Source organism: Pelophylax lessonae, assembly GCF_965119305.1.
Source record: "Pelophylax lessonae genome assembly, chromosome: 2".
In the NCBI taxonomy this organism is placed as follows: domain Eukaryota; kingdom Metazoa; phylum Chordata; class Amphibia; order Anura; family Ranidae; genus Pelophylax; species Pelophylax lessonae.
Window position 1 is genome coordinate 631096164 of NC_138769.1, and position 19798 is coordinate 631115961.

A 19798-nucleotide genomic window follows, 5' to 3' on the forward strand; every position below is an offset into this window, starting at 1 on the left:
GGGAGCGGGGCCGAGTCCCACTGTTTGTGTCAATGGACGCAGCAGGACTCCGGAAGCACGCCCGCGCGGGTGCCTCCATGGGAAGCGGCTCTCCGTGGACGCACCTGATGGAGGAGCCAGGAGTGCCTGCAGCGCACCCCAGAAGAGGAGGATTAGGGTTGCTCTGTGCAAAATCCTTGCACAGAGCAGGTAAGTAGAACATGTTTAATGTTTTGAATATTTAATAAAAATCACCTTAAGCTTTATACAGCATTCTTGTATTTTACAGCAAGGTTTACTGTATAACTGATTAATACAAGTGCAAATAATGGCGTCTCTAAAGGTATTGTGACATATGTAGCTGCCCCTTTAAATGAGTGAGTGAAAACTCTTCTAGTGATATATAAACCCAAGTGTAAGGGAAAGATGCTCCACAATATAAAAACAAATGAAACCATGATGACAAAGTGCATAAAAACCACATGGAATGCGGTCACAAATGTGCTATAATGCAAAAACCATAAATGTAGAATGAAAGTCCAATGTGACAATCCCAACACCAAAAGTGAAATGCTTCTAGATAATCTTGTTTGCTGATTCCTTCACCACGAGTGCTCAATAAATGGATGGCGGCAACTCACCGGAAGTTTGACCCCCCCCTTAAGAAGGTTAGGAAAAGCGTTATTTAAAAACAAGATTATTCCTGGGATAACACGACTCCACTTCTAGATCCCTCAGGATAAGGCTAAGATGAAGAAATACTCAACAGAAGACAAAGTACTTCATGCTGTAGTAGGTGTATTTAAAAACAAATACATATGTGTACTCACATGTTAGTGCCTGTCCCCGTCACTAGGTGCATACAGCATGGCATGTGCAGGTGGGCCCTGTCTGGCTCTGGTGTGCGATTCACACCTCTCAATACTGGGCCTGATGGATACTCACATGGGACCTGGAAGTGACGAGTCCCCTGCTCTGACGTACAATTCACTGTGTAGGCATTTTCAGGAGGTGACAAACTCCTCTTCCGGTTTACATTTAGAGTGGTGGAAAGAATCCTATTGGTTGGGCTTCTCCAAAACTGAGAATGGGGACAGAATGCCTCTAAATAGCAAACCGGCCTATGCCAGACACTACAAACTACAGCTGTGCTGTTAATTACATGTAAAATATTCAGGACAAATCTTAAAACGACAGATTGTCTAAACAGGCTAAACTTTTTTTAAAATGCTTAGGATTAACCCAGTAGGCTGTTTCCTAACCGTGAAAGTGATCCTATGACGTAACTCCCCCTAGTAGGGATAGCTAAATCGCATAACTAAATAAAAACTGTAATATACAGTATTTCACAAGTGAGTACACCCCTCACATTTTTTGTATTTTCTTTTCGTGTGACAACACTGAAGAAATGACACTTTGCTACAATGTAAATTAGTGAGTGTACAGCTTGTATAACAGTGTAAATTTGCTGTCCCCTCAAAATCAACACACAGCCATTGTCTAATCAGCTGGCAACAAAAGTGAGTACACCCTTAAGTGAACATGTCCAAATTGGGCCCAATTAGCAGTTTTCCCTCCCTGATGTCATGTGACTTAGTGTTACAAAGTCTTGGGTGTGAATGGGGAGCATGTGTTATATTTGATCTCTTTCTCTTTCTCTTTTTCTCTTTTTCTTTTTTTTTCTTTTTCTCTCTACAGAAAGATGGCCTAGGCCAGTGATGGCGAACCCTGGCACTCCAGCTGTTTTGGAACTACATTTCCCATGATGCTCAACTACACTGCAGAGTGCATGAGCATCATGGGAGATGTAGTTCCAAAACATCTGGGCTGCCAAGGTTCGGCATCACTGGCCTCGAAATGGTCGACCAAAGAGGTTGAGTGCACATGGCCATTGTCACATCTAGAAGTTGTCTTTGGGAAATAGATGTATGAGCGCTGCCAGCATTGCTGCAGAGGTTGAAGGGGTGGGGGTCAGCCTGTCGGTGCTCCGACCATCCGCCACACATTGCATCAATTTGATCTGCATTAATGTTATCCCAGAAGAAAGCCTCTTCTAAAGATGCAAAAGAGCCCACAAACATTTTGCTGAAGACAAGCAGACTTAAGGTCATGGATTACTGGAACCATGTCCTGTGGTCTGATGAAACCAAGGTAAACTTATGTGGTTCAGATGGTGTCAAGCATGTGTGGTGGCAACCTGGTGACAAAGACAAGGTTTTCTTGCCTACAGTCAAGCATGGTGGTGGGAATGTCATGGTCTGCATGAGTGCTGCAGGCACTGGGGAGCTACAGTTCATTGAGGGAACCATGAATGCCAACATGTACTGTGACGTACTAAAGCAGAGCATGATTCCCCCCCCTCTCCCTTCAGAGACTGAGCCGCAGGGCAGTAGTCCAACAAAACGACCCTCAAACACACCTCCAAGAAGACCACTGCCTAAAGAAGCTGAGGGTAAAGGTGATGGACTGGCCAAGCAGTCTCCAGACCTTAACCCTATTGAGCATCTATGGGGCATCCTCAAACGACAGGTGAAGAAGCACAAGGTCTCGAACATCAGCCAGCTCTGATGCCATGGAGAATTGGAAAAGGACTCCAGTGGAAACCTGTGAAGCTCTGGTTAACTCCATGCCCAAGAGGGTTAAGGCAGTGCTGTAAAACAGTGACCACACTTGGGGCCCATGTTTGGACATTTTAACTGGGGGGGGGGGGGGGGGGTTACACCAATAATGGTAGAATTGTCTGATATAAATCTACTAGCTTCTGAGATTCAAAGTGGTTAAGCCACTTGCAGGACTTTGTTAAATCTGTTTTTTTCTCCTAAGCCTGTGTGAGCCTCTATTTTATTTAAAAAAAAAAAACTAAAAAAACAAATGCTGTATATACCTGATTTCAGTGTGCTGCTTGGCGATCACATGACTGGCTGGCTCTCTCCTCTCCCCGTTTGACAGCTGCAGGGGGCAGGGCCAAGATTCCCCTGCTAATATCTCGGGAGGAAAGAGCCAGCCGGTCAGGTGATCACTGAGCAGCACACTGAAATCGGGTATATACAGCTATCTATCGAGGCACACAGGCTTGGAAGACAACAGGATTATTTAACATATTAAAGAGTTTATTTGAGCAGGAGGGGTGGGTGGGCCGTGACATGGAGCTGACAGGGAAGGTGTGGAGGACACAGAGCAGGGCTGCTGATTAGAGGCACGGACCACGGTGTTAGGGCTCAGCAGCCATGATACACCGTGGTCAGTGTACAGAGGGGAGGATAGAAACTGGCAGGATCAGCCAGGTCTTTTAGGTGATGGGAGCCAAATGACACAGCACAAGCACTGTGCTGTATAACATGCTTTAAGGGAACAGGATCAAATTTTAGGGTTACGCTTTAAAGAACTACCGGACCTGAAATTTGAGAGGCCCTCCATTTGATATTGACCCGATAAACCAAGGTTTAACAAATACCCATGCAGGAAATTGGTAATCTGAAATAGAACATTTTAATGCCACATTATGAGCCCTAAATATTCATACCTCACTGCCCCCTAAGTGGATTACTTAGTCATGGCCATTGCCAGGGTTTCAACTAACTACTTTGGTACCGGGGGGAGATTTCTATAATCCAATCCAAGGGGTTGCAATGGGGGGCCAGGTATGCCCCTAGCGTTGCTAATATCTTAATGGGAGGAAGAGCAGATTTTCACTAACCAGCGGCCACAACTCGAATTATACTTACGGTAAATAGATGACATATTTGTCATTTGGGAGGGACCACAAGGTGAACTAGAGTTTCTATCTCATATGAATCTTAATGAGTAGATCCTAAAATTCACCAGTACCGAACATGAATCATTCATATAATTTTTTTAGATTTGGAATTTTTACAAATCTGGAATACTAGGGACTCGTACCCATTTTAAAGAAACTGATCATAATGCGTACCTTTTCAACCTGTAGTTGCCATTGCCCTAATTGGGTAAGAGTAGTCCCAAAGGGCCAGTTCCTAAGAATAAAAAGGAATGGTGCGAGAGGGTGTCGGGAGTTGGCTGCATTGTCTTGTCGTTCTCCTTATCTGGTGGTCCACAGATAGTGATACTTCGTCCTGTTAAGTGCGTTACACGGTCCAGAATATTATTCTGAACGAATATAACAAGTTATTTTAATTTGATTAATTTCTTTTTAACAGCATATAAACAATCTTTGTGAATACAGACTACAATAGAGAATATAGAAGTATATGTATTCACAAGACATGTATTCACAGCAAATAGATATGGAGTGACACAAAAATAATTTAAACGATAAATGCAAATGTGATATTTGGCTCAGTGATAAAAATAAAAAGAAAGCAGGATTCCTTTTTCCCAGGAATGGTAGAAACCATAGACAAGTGTTCTATATATCAGACCAAAGTTGTTTGAATTGTGCAGTCAACAGTCACTCCGCTGCAGTTGGAGTGAGAGTAGGTTATGCAAAACGGGAGACTAAATCGCTAATATTGTGCTAACTTAATAAAAACGTAGAAAAAAAAAAATCAGTTTTTAGAGAAAAAATCTACTATGGTTGATACGACTGGGAATGTAATCTAGTTACCCTTAACGTAAAATTCAAAACTTATAAGGTAGGCAATAACCAATAGGAAATGATAATCAAATCGGCTATGTATATTTACCGCTTTAAAATGGCTGTTGGCTTAAAATGGTCGGTGCCAGAGTCCTTAAATGGCTGCCTTTCCCAAAATGGTGGCCGGTTGGGGGGGGGGGTTGCGTCTGGCATCCTTCAGAGTTTCAAGCGAGGGATGGAGCAAGATGAGAGTATGGATGTTGGAAGTGTATTGAAGTGTTGTGTCTCATCTCACATCTGGGTTCCTTTTTTTTTGTGTTGAACAAAAGGGCCGTAAAAAATTATAAGCCGAACCCAGAAGGAAGAACTTCTTTCCCATTGGTTGGGATTACTTAATCATTAACTGGTGGGGTTATTGGGCGACGCCTCTACTAGTCAAGTGTATTCTATATTAAAATTGTGATTTCTTCATTTAGTTATAACCATAAAAACGAGAATCTGTCCATATTCTCATGGTACAGGCGTGGCCATCTGATATTTCCATCATGTATTTATGTAAGGATTGGATCTGGTAACGCCTTTAATTATGCATTATTAACAGTATATATTGATTAGGAATAAATGATTTACCCATAATACTATATATTTCACGATTGACAGAGTTCAAAACTATGGGGATACATATGTAGTTATACATGTATTGCTACACGACAACTGGTATATGTAAACTTTTCTATATATGGGTTATTTTCAATCGATTGGAATACTATGCTTCCCATGGGGAGTGCCTGTGACACCATTTTTACCCCCCCCCCCCCCCCTTGGTGTAGGTAAATGAATGACACGATTATGTCTCTGTCCAGGGTTTTTCCGTTCTGTCTTCTCATGGTAGAAACAATAGTTTATTGGCTAGGTAATGGACGGACACAGGTGTAAGGTTGAATCTAAGTTTCGGCCATTGTGTGTTAAAACATTTCATGGCCAGAACATGTTTTACAATTTCTCTGGTTTCTCTCCTTTCATGACCATGATGGAGGCGTTTATTTTAAAGACGTGTAAATATTGGCTGAACAGGTTCATCAAATAAAACAATGTGTCCTTGAAACCAAAATGTTCTGGCTGAAATAGTGATGTCATTTGAGGCCTCAAAGGTCCAAATTTTTGACCTGTAATATGAAAAACACATGTCTATTTCGTATCATAGATCTGACCGTCCCTCTGTCGTTCCTTCCTAAGGTAGTTTCTGGTTTCCATTTAAATGAAGACATTGTATTGCCTTCCTTGTGTCCTAAGCCTAAACACCCTAAGGAGATTGCCTTTCTTTGGATGTGGTTCGGGCAATCTGGTTGTATCAGACGGTGACTGAGTCGTTTAGGAAATCTGACTCCCTATTTGTCCTTACGGATGGATGTACCTCGTAAAGGGCTGGCTGTGTCTGCTGCGGCCATATCCAGATGGATCAGGCAGACGGTGGTGCAGGCCTATTCCCTTAAGGGTCAGGATCCTCCTTTCCCTGTTAAAGGCACATTCTACAAGGTCGCTTGGTGCCTCTTGGGCTTTTCGTCGTCAGGCTTCCGTGCTACTGGTTTGCAAGGCGGCCACCTGGTCGTCTTTGCACACTTTCTTTTACAGAACTTTGAAAAATGGATGTGTTGGCATCTGTGGACGCTGTCTTTGGCCACTAGGTTTTGCAGGCTGCTGTTTGGGAACTAAAGCTGGATACACACTATCCAACTTTTGTGGTTAGATTTCCTTCAGATTTACCTTTTCTATGTAGTGCAAGGGCCTGCCAGATTGCATACAAATTGAAAGTGTTTAGGTTTGACCTCGTATCATATGGTTTTGGTATTATATGGTTTTGGTAAGTCTAAAGGAAAAAGTCTTCAGAAAATCTTAGTGTGTATGGCCCATAATCCTCCTTTTGAGCGTATATTTTTCAGGTGAGCTCCAGTTCCCAGTTGAGCTCGTGTTACCTGGTTGGCTAGGTTTAGCCTTTTTGGGAACTTTTTTTTTTTTCTCTGCTTTTTTTTTTTTCTCCCCCACTGCTCATGTTTAAACGGCTTTGGGACGTCCCAATGGTCAAGATCTGGCGCTGTCTGTCTGAACGAAAGAGAAAATTGGATTTTTGTCTTACCGTAAAATCCTTTTTTCTGATCAAGTCGCAGCGCTCCTGGCTAACAGCCCCCCCAAATTTTGAGGGAGGGGGAGGATCTGTCTGGAGCGGTGCCCACCTGGTTCCCGGTATGGTGAGCTTTCCCCCTCTACCCTTGGAGGGTTTTTGGGTGAACGTGGGCCCCTCCTTGGGACGGTTGGACCCCGGGTTTCCTGCACCTACCTTGCCAAGTCCCTCATCCTGCCCCCCTCCTCCACATACGCCCCCTGCTCTACCTGGATCCTGTCTGGAGGCCTGGTCTCCCAATTCTGGGTGCCTGTATGCCTTGTGGTGCTGCCATTTTGCTGTAGCCGGTGTTTCTATACACAGCGGCCATTTTCTTGTGGTTTGCCATTGCCAGTAGTGGCAGCTGCAACAGTGGAGCCCTGTGGGTGGCTTTTTTCTGCAGTGGGAGCCCCTCCTTTTCCCCTGCAGCTGACTCTTTGTGATCATTTAGCTTCCTGATCACTGCACGTGCCGTGCGGATTCTCCTGGTGGCTGCAGGTGCCTGTGTGGGCAGGTGGTGAGTCTGGTAGGGTCTTCTCTCTTGCTGAAGCTCTCTGGGCCTTGTGCTTGGCGACCAGGTGGTGCTGACAGTGTGGTGGGGGTTGTCCCTTAGCAGTGTTACACTGTGTGGTCCCCCTAGTGACTCATGGTGTCTTTGGAGCACATTTCCCCACCTGAGCACCTCTGAGGCTACGGGGCCCTCCGGATCCCAACCATCCATCCATCTATGCACTGGCGGCGGTCCTGAAGTCCCTTGTGTCCCGGGTGGAGGAGGCTTGTGGGATGACGCGCTAGCAAAAAGTGCCTCATCTTTCTCATCCGATCCTGAATCTGATTTGGCTGCCGCAGATGTGGGTCACCCTTCTGGGGATGCAACCATGCGCCTGGAATCCTTCACGTCTGTGACCGCGCACGAAAAGATCCTGGTAGATGCACTGATTGTATCTGTGTGTGAGACACTGAAGATGGAGGACGCAGCTAAAGCTGAGGCGCAGGTACCCTTTGGCATTCAAGACATCCAGAGTGGGAAAAGGTGTTTCCTTTCCCTGCCTATTTTGACAGAATTATTACTAAAGAGTGGGGACAACCAAAGTCTCAGTGGGGTTCCCAAATCTTTACTAGGCGTTACACCTATGAGGAGCCCATTAAGTGGACTATGCTACCGGTGGTGGACCCTCCGGTTTCCAGAATAAATGCCCTAGTGTCGCAAACTCTGACCGAGTGGGCTAAGCTTCTATGTTGTGAACTCCGTCCTGCCTTTGCGCTGGCAGACCAGCTTTTCCAGGGGCTGCAGTTTCTGTGATGTGATGCCTTTTTGGATGCGACTTCCTAATGTCTCGCTTTTTTGGCTGTAGTCCTTCGGCGTGTCTTTTGGCTCAAATGCTGGTCTGTGGACCAGACTTTTAAAAAGACCTTGACTGATCTTCCCTTTCAAGGAGATCGTCTGTTTGGCACTACGCTGGATGACATCATTAAAGCTTTCTTGGGGGGGGGGGGGGGAGGAGAGAGTACCTTTTGCAGGTTACGAAGGTCAAGGAACCTCATTGACGTGGACCTTCCTGCTCAGGTCAAGTCCCCCCCCCTCCCTCCCTGTCCCTCAGGATTGACTGACAAGGGCTCGAAGTCTTTCAGGGCCTCCTCTGGCGGATCCAAACTAACCTGGTCTGGCAAGCTGAGAGCGGGCTTCTCCAGACCCATGGACAAGGCTCCGTCTGCATGAAGGTGTGCCCTCAACCATATCGGGGGTGGAGGGATGTCTTGGCTGGTTTCCGCACCCGTGGACTTCCTTGGTGCAAGACAAGTGGGTCCACGAATTCATTCTGTCCGGCTAAAAGATCGAGTTTCGCTCTTGTCCACTGGCAATTTTTTTTTTTTTTTTTTTTTTTCTTTCCAGCCTGCGTCTGTCCACAGACCGGTTACTGGGTCTGTTTGGGGCAGTAAAAGATCTGTCCCTTCAAGGGGGTGATGGTTCTGATTTTGGACCGTTTTTTTCAGAGTTTTTACTCAAACCGGTTTAGTCCTCAGGAAGAAAGGCAAAGTGCGTCCAATCCTTGGCCTCAAGGCGCTAAACTGCTTTGTGCAGGCACAGAAGCTCAGAATGGAGTCCATTCGAACGGTGGTGGCATCCTGTGCCAGGGAGATTTCCTCGCCTCTGTCGATATCAAGAATACCCATCTTCACATTCCAATATGTGCCAGTCACCAGCGCTTTCTCCACTTTGCTTTTGGAGAGGAGCATGATCAGTTTGGTATCTACCTTTAGAGGCGGTTCCGTTTGCACAGTTCCATACGAGGTCCTTGCAAAGGAAGATTCTAACCAAATTGGACAAGACTCCACAGTCTCTAAACAGATCGGGTTGAGTCGGAACAAAGGAGTCCCTGATATGGTGGCTTTGCTCCCTGGTGTTTGGCTGGGAAAATCCTTCCTCCCCTTGTATTGGACAGTGGTCACCACGGATGCCAGCCTGCCCGGCTGGTGGAGGCGTCAGCAAGCATTCTGCTCAGGGGATCTGGACACTGGAAGACTCCAGACTAACAAATGTCCTGCATGTCGGATGAATCGTCTTCGGGGCTGCCCAGTGCACATTCAATTGGACAATGCCGTGGCTTATGTCATTTACCAAGGGGGCACAAGAAGTTCCCTGGTGGCTCTGGAGGTAGCTGGCATTCTAAGGTGGGCAGAACGGTTCATTCCAGCCCTCTACACCGTACACATTCCCGGGGTGGAAAATTGGCAGGCGGCTTAACTGTTGGAAGGTGTTGGACCAAGGGGAGTGATCCCTTCATCCAGAGGGGTTTTATCAGCTGTCTCTCCAGTGGGGCACCCCCGAGGTGGATCTGTTGGCGTCTCGGCTCAACAGGTGCAGAGGTTTGTGGCTCGGTCAAGCGATCCTCTGGCAGATGCCACAGATGCGCTGGTGACTCGTGGGGTCAGTATTGTTTGATCTACGTATTCCCTCTTAAGTTTAAGTTTTTGCCCAGACTATTAAGCAGGATCGAGGCAGAAGGAATTTCGGTCATCTTAGTGGCTCCGGACTGGCTTTGCTTGCATTCCTTGGAAGCTTTCTCTCAGGGAGAATCTGCGGTTTCAAGGATTGATCTCGGGGGTCACCCTCGCTCCTTCTCTGGGGCTCGGATCTTCACTTTCCTTCAACAGGGGGGCTGAACAGAATTTGGCCTTGAGTACCATCAAGGGCCCGGTATCAGCCTTGGTGGTCTTTTTCCAATGACTTTTGGCCACACAGTCGCTGGTGCATAACTCCTTCAGGGTAACCGACATCTGGTTCCTCCAGTGCGGGCTCCGTTGCCGCCTTTGGGATCTTTGGTGCGGTCAGCTCTACAGAAGCCTCCCTTTAAAAAATATTCGGGAGATTCCCCTGCCTACGCTGTTCCAGAATGTGGCATTTTTGGTGGCTATCACTTCTGCGTGCAGGGTGTTGAAACTGGCGGCGTTATCCTGTCGACCTTATTTAGTGATTTCACAAGGATAAGAGGGTGCTTTGCCCCTGTCTGTCATTTCTTCTTAAGGTGTTCTGACTTTCAATTGAATGAAGACGTGTTGCCTTCTGTGTCCCAAGCCTAAACATCCAAAGGAAACTGCCTTGCATTGAATGTGGTCTGGGCAATTGGGGTGTACCTGGCAGCTACGGAGTCTTTCAGAAAATCACTCTCTATTTGTGCTCACGGCTGGACCTCGCAAAGGGTTCTCCGCTTCCTCTACGACCATTCCCAGATGGATCGGACAAATGGTGGTTCAGGGCTATTCCAACAGGGGTCAGGCTCCTCCTCTCCCTGTCAAGGCACACTCTACTAGGGCATTTAGTGCCTCCTGGGCCTTCCGTAATCAAGTGTCAGTGAAGCAGGTTTGCAAGGCGGCCACCTGGTCGTTGGTGCACACATTTACAAAGTTTGATAAAGTAGATGTGTTGGCATCTGCGGACGCTTCCTTTGACCGCAAGGTTTTGCAGCCTGCTACTTAAGAGGACCTGATCCTCTTTGAGGGTGTATTTTTTTTTTTTTTTCCAGGTGGGTTCCAGTTTTTGCTTTAGCCCCTGTCACCTGGTTGGCTACTGGTAAGCCTTGGGGAATTTTTTGCTGTTTTTCCCATCCCTCATGTATGACACTGCTTTGGGACGTCCTAATGGTCAATGACGGGAGCTGCCTGTCAATGAACAAAAGTATAAAAAAATGGGGATTTTTAACTGTAAAATCGCCCCGGGTCCCATGTGACTATCCATCAGACCCAGTATTGAGAGCGAGGCGTGAATGGCACGCAAGATCCAGGCTAGCGGGTCCATCTGCACATGCTGTATGCACCTAGCGCCGGGAACCGCCACGAAAAAAACCATTTTTTTTTCTTTATTTGTTTTTAAACCATAATCCTACTACACCATGAAGTACTTTGTCTCCTGTGGAGTATTTCTACATCCTAGCCTTATCCTGAGGGATCTAGAAGTGGAGTGGTGTTATCCAAGGAATAATCTGGTTTTCCAATAACACTTTTCCTGACCTTCTGTAAAAAGGGGTCATAAACTTCTGGTGAGTTGCCATATATTTATTGAGCACTCGTGGTGAAGGAATCGGCAAACAAGATTTCTCTAGCGCTCATCGACAGACGTAGTCCTCGGTGATACACCACCTTCGGGTTATGTTACCTCCGCAGGAGCAGGACTAGACAGGAAATTAAAAAGCTCTGGCCACACCCTAGGGGCAGTCCCAGATGGTATATCCTCTCTCTCTCTGCCTCAGCAAATCAGTTATTTTCTGTCTAGTTAGGAGTAAGGACCTAGACACCTTGCTGGGATCTTAGGTCCTGGCAAGAATTTTTTCTTAAAGGATTTTTTTAGACAGCTTTTTCTCCAGTGTTCCTGTGAGCTCTTCAAGCAAGAAAGCTGAACTGGGCGACGGGCTGGATGTTGAGATCCGGTGGTCACCCCAGTTCAGCCTACGAGCGCGTGCAGGCCATAGCTCCGCGCTGGGTCGGCCGCGACAAAGTCCCATTAAAAGGACTGAACCCGCGAGTTAAACGTCTCGCTGAAACGCCAAAAGACCATGAGTCACGGCGTTCGTATCGGTCGACAGCCCTCCCGCCCCGGTGGAGAGGGGTACTGTCAGGAGTTGGTGCCCGCCTGGTTCCGGTATGGTGAGTAGTATGTTCCCCCTTTCCCTCTGACGGGTTTTGTGGTGAACGCGGGCCCCTCTCGGTATGGTAAGAAAGAGTCCTTTCTATCCTATAACATGTCACAGATCCTCCTACTTTGAGTGTGATTTTTTTTGTGTACAAAAAGCCAGGAGGCTTGGTTTGGGAGCTAACAATCTATTGTATACATGTTTAAAAGATGTAATCTGTGGCATTCTGGGAATCTTATGGGTTAAGTATAAGCTACCTACCAGTCAGAAGCCACGGACATGTAGACTGCCTTCCAAATCAGATCTCCAGCTATTAGCAGGCCTCCCGAACGGCCATGCGGTCCGCCAGGGGCCGATACCGCCAACCACGCCATATCCCCAGGCAGAGACAGTGTTGTGTGCAGCACACCGACATTCAGCAGGCCGCCGCCATTTTTTCTTGCAGGATCGCACGAGCCGCCATTTTGGCGTAGCCTCGTGTCTCCAGCATGGGGGCGGCCATGTTTGAGGTGATCCTACACCTCGTGGAGCTTGGGGGAGGCGCCGGAAGGCGTGCAGAGGGGCGGAGCCGCCTCCTTTCTTCCTGGGCAGCCAGCCAAAAGACTTCCTGTTTGTCAAGACAGCGCTGTAAGCTGTTGCAGTTTAACTCTGAGCATCAAGTGGTGAGCCTGGGGGTCTATCTCTCTCTCTCTCTCTCTCTCTCTCTCTCTCGATCGATAGGGATCCCTAAGCAGGTAACACTAAGGGGCTTTTTTGTGGCGCTGGGGGTCAGAAAAGAAAAAAAAAAAAGTTTTTTTCTTTACTTTGGAATTATATTATCCAGGAAGTAACTGGAGTTATTATGGACCCTGCCACACATATTCCCCCACCTGTTTCCCTCGAGGGGGCCTCGGGACCCGCCGGTGCACAGAGTATAGAGTCATTTACAGCAATTTTGGAGTCTATGGTGGCTCGGGTGGAGGCGGCCTGTCAGGGACGGGGGTCAAGGAAGCGACCCCCGCCTACCCCTATACCATCTGACACCTCTGACTCAGATTCAGAGATGGTCACGGCAGTTGCAGGTTCCTCTGCAAGGGCTGTTATCCCCGGTAAAGCCCCCTCAGACAGTGAGGAGGACGCTTCTTCTCTTGCTATAATTCAGGAAGAAGCATTGGTGGACGCACTAGTTGTGGCAGTGCAAGAAACCTTAAAACTTGAGGCTTTACCGGCAGAGGCAACTGAAACAGAGAGGCCTTTTGGGACTAATAAGCCCATCAAGACGGCGAAGGCTTTTCCTGTACCTAAATGTTTTGGTAATCAGATTAAAGGAGAATGGGAGCATTCTAAACGTACCTTTACTATTTCCAAGCGTATTGCTAGACGCTATCCGTTTGAGGAATCCATCATTAAGAAATGGACGGTACCACCAGTCGTGGATCCGCCTATTTCCAGGCTGAATAAAGCCACGGTTATTCCAGTGGAGGACACTTCGTCCTTTAAGGATCCGGTGGATCGAAAGATAGAAGCAGAGTCCCGCACTATCTTTTCTCTGATAGGGTCAGCATTTAGACCAGTAATCGTTATTGGTCTAGTTTCCCAGACACTTACGGAATGGGCGAAGATGGTACGCCAAGATCTTAGGGGAAAAGATATTCCCCAGGAGACATCTGATTTGATGGAACAGATCATACAAGGGCTACGGTTTATCTGTGACGCAGCCTTGGACACTTCTCCCCTATTAGGGCATGCATCTAAGTTAGCAGTGATCCTCAGACGTGTGCTGTGGTTAAAATGCTGGTCAGCTGACCTAGGTTCCAAAAAGACCTTGACCAATCTCCCCTTTCAGGGGAATCGTCTATTTGGAGCCAACCTAGATGAAATCATTAAGGATGCCACTGGGGGCAAGAGCACTTTTTTGCCACAGGCTGCAAAAGCTAAGGGACCTCGCAACAAGCGAGGACCTTTCTTTACCGCCCATAAAGGGCGCCCGGCTGGTACTAGCGGGAAAGGCAAGACTCCTCCAGGAGTGTTCAAGAAGGGGACCAACCCAGCCAAACCCGAAGCAAAGGAGTACACAGCCTGAAGGTGCGCCCCCACCCGGTTTCAGGGTGGGGGGACGTTTTCACCGGTATTCAGGACATTAGATCGAGCATCAACCACTACTACCGGTGCGATTCTTCCCTTCCAACATTTAAGTACCACAGGATGCGGTAGTTACCGTTCCCTGAAAAGATCTTTTCCTTTACCTTTTCCTAAGATTAGTCCCGATACCTCACAGGAATCGGATCTGGTTGACCAGATAGGCCAAGCAGCCTCTAGTCGGGTGACTTCGGTCCCTGAGGTTCAACCAGAAAAGATCACTTTTCCTGATAACTATCAGGTATCTGATAAATGTGTGGGAACAGAAAACGACCAGACTTTCTCGGATGGTCGGGGCCAGATAGCTCTAGGGACGCCTGGTTCAGATCCAATCAGCGCCAGTGGTCCTAGAAATTCTAGGCTGGCCTCCTCAAGCCGGCCTGGCCGACTTGGACATGTTAGTCGCAGACGTTCCGTGGGAACTTCGTCTCAGGGAGTGTCTGTGGTCTCAAGGACCAATTTATCTTCGTGCTTTACAGTCGCTGGTTTTAATGGCCTGGCCATTGAGACCCAAGTACTGAAGGACAGAGGTTTGTCTACTTCAGTCATTCCTACCCTTATTAAAGCAAGGAAAGCGACTTCCAGCAAAGTCTATTATCACACATGGAAGACTTATATTGCGTGGTGCGAATCTTTAGGATTTCCTCCACGTACCTATTCGGTGACTCGAATATTGGCTTTTTTGCAACAAGGGGTTGAGCAGAAGCTAGCCTTGAGCACCATCAAGGGTCAAGTTTCAGCATTAGCAATCTTCTTTCAGAAGCCTTTAGCTACCAAATCCTTGGTGCGGAATTTCATCCAGGGGGTGCGGCACCTGGCTCCTCCAGTCCGCGCGCCCTTACCGCCCTGGGATCTTAATTTGGTTTTGTCGGTTCTACAGAAACCTCCTTTTGAAAACATCAGGGAGATTCCCTTGCTTACTCTATCCCAGAAGGTGGCCTTCTTGGTGGCTATTACTTCTGCTCGCAGGGTGTCAGAACTGGCTGCATTATCATGCCAGTCACCATACCTAGTGATTCATAGGGATAAGGTAGTACTTCATCCTAAGCCATCTTTTCTTCCCAAGGTGGTTTCAGATTTTCATCTGAATGAAGATATTGTACTACCTTCCTTGTGTCCTCAGCCCAAGCATCATCGGGAACATGCGTGGCATTCCTTAGATGTGGTTCGGGCAATCAGGGTATACCTGAAAGCTACGGAATCATTCCGTAAGATGGATTCACTTTTTGTGATCACGGATGGCCCCAGAAAGGGTTTGCCTGCATCTGCCGCGACCATTGCCAAATGGATTAGACAAACGGTGGTACAGGCTTATTCTATTAAGGGTCAGAGTCCTCCGTTCCCTGTTAGGGCGCACTCCACTCGAGCGCTCAGTACTTCCTGGGCCTTTCGCCATCAGGCGTCAGTGGTCCAGGTATGTAAGGCGGCCACCTGGTCGTCGGTACATACCTTTACAAAATTCTATAAAATTGATGTGACGGCATCGGCGGATGCCTCATTTGGCCGCAAAGTTTTGCAGGCCGCAATTTGAGGAGACCGGTGGTCTACCTCGAGGGTTTTTTTCTGTTTGAGAAAAAAAAAAAAAGAAAAATTGTTTTCTCTTTTTTTTGGTTGAGTCTCATCATTAAGGATGAGCATTGTAAACTTCTAGTTGGCACCGGTTGGGCCTTCTAGATTGAGATTTGATTTCCATTTTCCCACCCCTCAGTTGTGATACTGCTCTGGGACGTCCCGAAGGTGGTGTATCACCGAGGACTACGTCTGTCGATGAGCGCTAGAGAAAAATGGATTTTTGTAAAATCTTACCGTAAAATCCTTTTCTCTTAGCTCATCGACAGACGTAGTCCCCGCCCCTCTGTTTTGGAGTTGGGTTGGGTTAAATTCTCTAAGCACTGCTTTTTCACATAACTGATTTGCTGAGGCAGAGAGAGAGAGGATATACCCTCTGGGACTGCCCCTAGGGTGTGGCCAGAGCTTTTTAATTTCCTGTCTAGTCCTGCTCCTGCGGAGGTAACATAACCCGAAGGTGGTGTATCACCGAGGACTACGTCTGTCGATGAGCTAAGAGAAAAGGATTTTACGGTAAGATTTTACAAAAATCCATTTTTATCTAGAAGCATTTCACTTTTGGTGTTGGGGTTGTCACTATGGACTTTCATTATACATTCATGGTTTTTGCATTATAGCACATTTGTGACCACATTCATGCACTTATTTTATGTTTTATATTGTGAGCGCCTTTTCTTTACACTTCGTTTATGTATAACTGATCAGTATTAATGTTTTTCCCCAAAAATGAGCACTTGCAACACAGTTGGCTTGTACATGGTGTCATGAGATTTTTTTGCAGTCCAGAATTCCGTGAGTATGAGCTTGTCAATGGGCAAATATTCAGACATCCATTTGAAAAATTTTAGATCATTCAGATTTCTCAGACAAGTGCATTTCACCCGCATTTGACCACCTAACCTGCATCTGGCTGCTTTTGTATTCCCATGGACTGGTTAGAGGAGAGAAGCAGTCTGGTGGGAGCAAAAGCCTGTCTGCACAGGCCCTCGCAAAGATTCAGTAACCGTCTCTGGCATGGCACAGCAGTGTTGACCACTCCCAACACTTGGCAACGGCAACATGCTTGTTAGGTCTTTGTTTGAAGCTGTCCAGCAAAGTGGCTTTAGATGCATGTGACCATTTTTTGACTTTGGTCATGCTAAAAATTTGTTTTTAAAATCATGTCTTTTGTGTGTTATTCATAGAAGCGGTGGTATAATTTGTGTATTTACACTTTTTTTTTTTTCTCTTCCTCCCTCAAGCCTTGGTTTTTGCATATGACTTCCATGCTAGAGCAGAGACCATGATGAGCAGGCATTTTAACGATCCCAGTGCAGATGGCTATTTTACCAAGAGGAAATGGGGTAATGTCAATATAGTTTAATCTACCTAAATCACAATTGCATTTACCATACTGTTTTTTGTTCTCTTTATGCTGATCATATTTGACCTGTTGCAGCTTATGTAGCTGTACTTTTTAGGAAGAAAGTTGGCAAAAGCTCTCCAAGTTTTACTAAATGAACGGGATTATTCCTTCATAACATTTGTGGCCATTTTACTAAAAAAGCAGATTTAGCCCTGGTTCCCGTTTGAAAGCAGCTTTTAGTGCAAATCGGAATTGCACAGAACGGTTCCATAGCCAGAAATAGGGTGTGACTTATGACTTTGATCTGTCAAGTAACATCGTTTGAATGGGGGCTTACACCTGATTGTGATCAATGCAATGAAGTGAACATAACAGACCTACAGTGCATTGCGAAAGTATTCGCCCCCCTTGAACTTTTTGACCTTTTGCCACATTTCAGGCTTCAAACATAAAGATATAAAACTGTAATTTTTTGTGAAGAATCAACAAGTGGGACACAATCATGAAGCGGAACGAAATTTATTGGATATTTCAAACTTTTTTAACAAATAAACTGAAAAATTGGGCGTGCAAAATGGTTCAGCCCCCTTAAGTTAATACTTTGTAGCGCCACCTTTTGCTGCGATTACAGCTGTAAGTCGCTTGGGGTATGTCTCTCTGTTTTGCACATCGAGAGACTGACATTTTTACCCATTTCTCTTTGCAAAACAGCTCGAGCTCAGTGAGGTTGGATGGAGAGCGTTTGTGAACAGCAGTTATCAGTTCTTTCCACAGATTCTCAATTGTATTCAGATCTGGACTTGGCCATTCTAACACCAGGATATGTTTATTTGTGAACCATTCCATTGTAGATTTTGCTTTGTTTTTGGATCATTGTCTTGTTGAAAGACAAATCTCCGTCCCAGTCTCAGGTCTTTTGCAGACTCATCAGGTTTTCTTCCAGAATGATCCTGTATTTGGCTCCATCCATCTTCCCATCAATTTTAACCATCTTCCCTGTCCCTGCTGAAGAAAAGCAGGCCCAAACCATGATGCTGCCACCACCATGTTTGACAGTGGGGATATCGTGTTCAGGGTGATTAGCTGTGTTGCTTTTATGCCGAACAACTTTTTGCATTGTTGCCAAAAAGTTTGATTTTGGTTTCATCTGACCAGAGCACCTTCCACATGTTTGGTGTCTCCCAGGTGGCTTGAGGCAAACTAAACAACACTTTTTATGGATATCTTTAAGAAATGGCTTTCTTCTTGCCACTCTTCCATAAAGGCCAGATTTGTGCAGTATACAACTGATTGTTGTCCTATGGACCGAGTCTCCCACCTCAGCTGTAGATCTCTGCAGTTCATCCAGAGTGATCATGGGCCTCTTGGCTGCATCTCTGATCAGTCTTCTCCTTGTATGAGCTGAAAGTTTAGAGGGATGGCCAGGTCTTCGAAGATTTGCAGTGGGCTGATACTCCCATTTCAATATTATCACTTGCACAGTGCTCCTTGGGATGTTTAAAGCTTGGGAAATCTTTTTGTATCCAAATCCGGCTTTAAACTTCTCCACAAAAGTATCTCGGACCTGTCTGGTGTGTTCCTTGTTCTTCATGATGCTCTCTGCACTTTTTTAAACGGACCTCTGAGACTATCACAGTGCAGATGCATTTATACGGAGACTTGATTACACACAGGTGGATTCTATTTATCATCATTAGTCATTTAGGTCAACATTGGATCATTCAGAGATCCTCACTGAACTTCTGGAGAGAGTTTGCTGCACTGAAAGTAAAGGGGCTGAATAATTTTGCACGCCCAATTTTTCATTTTTTATTTGTTAAAGTTTAAAATATCCAATAAATTTCGTTCCACTTCATGATTGTGTCCCACTTGTTGATTCTTCACAAAATATTATTTTTTTATCTTTAGGGTTGAAGCCTGAAATGTGGCAAAAGGTTGCAAAGTTCAAGGGGGCCGAATACTTTCGCAATGCACTGTATGTTGATTTTCATGCATCAGCAATTTCTTACATTGTAACCAATACATGAAGGCAAATCTCATGAATATTTATCGTTGACTGGGACAACTTTAGAGTTTTTTTTTTTTTTTTCCTTGCAGTCATCACACTCAGAATTTGTTAAATATTGGTGGTTTTACTCAAAGATATCTCCTAATATTCCTCTGTACACCTTCTACAGCCAATAGCTGTGCAATGCTAATTCCAGACACTGTTATTTCCACCTTTGTTTTTTAGATCAGAGATTGCAACTAGGCTATATTTGCACCTATGCAGGCCAACATGATACATGTGTGCACCTTTAACAGTGTAAAGAAGTGAACCTTAAGATTATGTTCACACTGATAACTTTGTAAATATCCTTTTTTTAACTTGGTAGCACTGACAAACGATTACAATCTGGCCTCCTTTTCCTAAATTTGGTTTCGCCACGCGTTAATACACTTACCGATCACTTAACTAGGTACACCTTTCTTGTACCAGATTGGACCCATTTTTCCTTCAGAACAGCCTTCATTCTTTGTGGCATAGATTCAACAAGGTGTTAGAAACATTCATTAGATTTTGGTCCGTATTGACATATGACACAGGTGCTGCACATTCTTGATAGTCTCCCGTTCCACCACTTCCCAAAGGTGCTCTATTGGATTGAGATCTGGTGACTGGAGGCCATTGGATTGCAGTGACCTCATTGTCATGTTCAAGAAACCAGTTTGAGATTTGATACATGGTGCATTATCCTGCTGGAAGGAGCCATCAGAAGATGGGTACACTGTAGTCATAATACTCAGGTAGGCTGTGGTATTTAAACAATGCTCAATTGATACTAAATAAATATTCCCCCACACCATTACACCACCAGCGTAAACCATTGATACAAGGAAGAATGGATCCATGCTTTCATGTTTATGCCAAATTCTGACCCTACCATCTGAATGTCACAGGTGAAATT

At 45.8% G+C, this 19798-nt stretch overlaps 1 protein-coding gene across 1 annotated transcript in view; it reads left to right on the forward strand.

The window, feature by feature from the left end:
• Nucleotides 1-19798, forward strand: part of PAN3 (poly(A) specific ribonuclease subunit PAN3) — a 177459-nt gene that overhangs the window by 131437 nt on the left and 26224 nt on the right. Inside the window, exon 11 of the mRNA XM_082246131.1 lies at nucleotides 16747-16848. Coding sequence (XP_082102257.1) covers nucleotides 16747-16848 — 102 coding nt within the window. The remainder of the gene's footprint in view (nucleotides 1-16746; nucleotides 16849-19798) is intronic.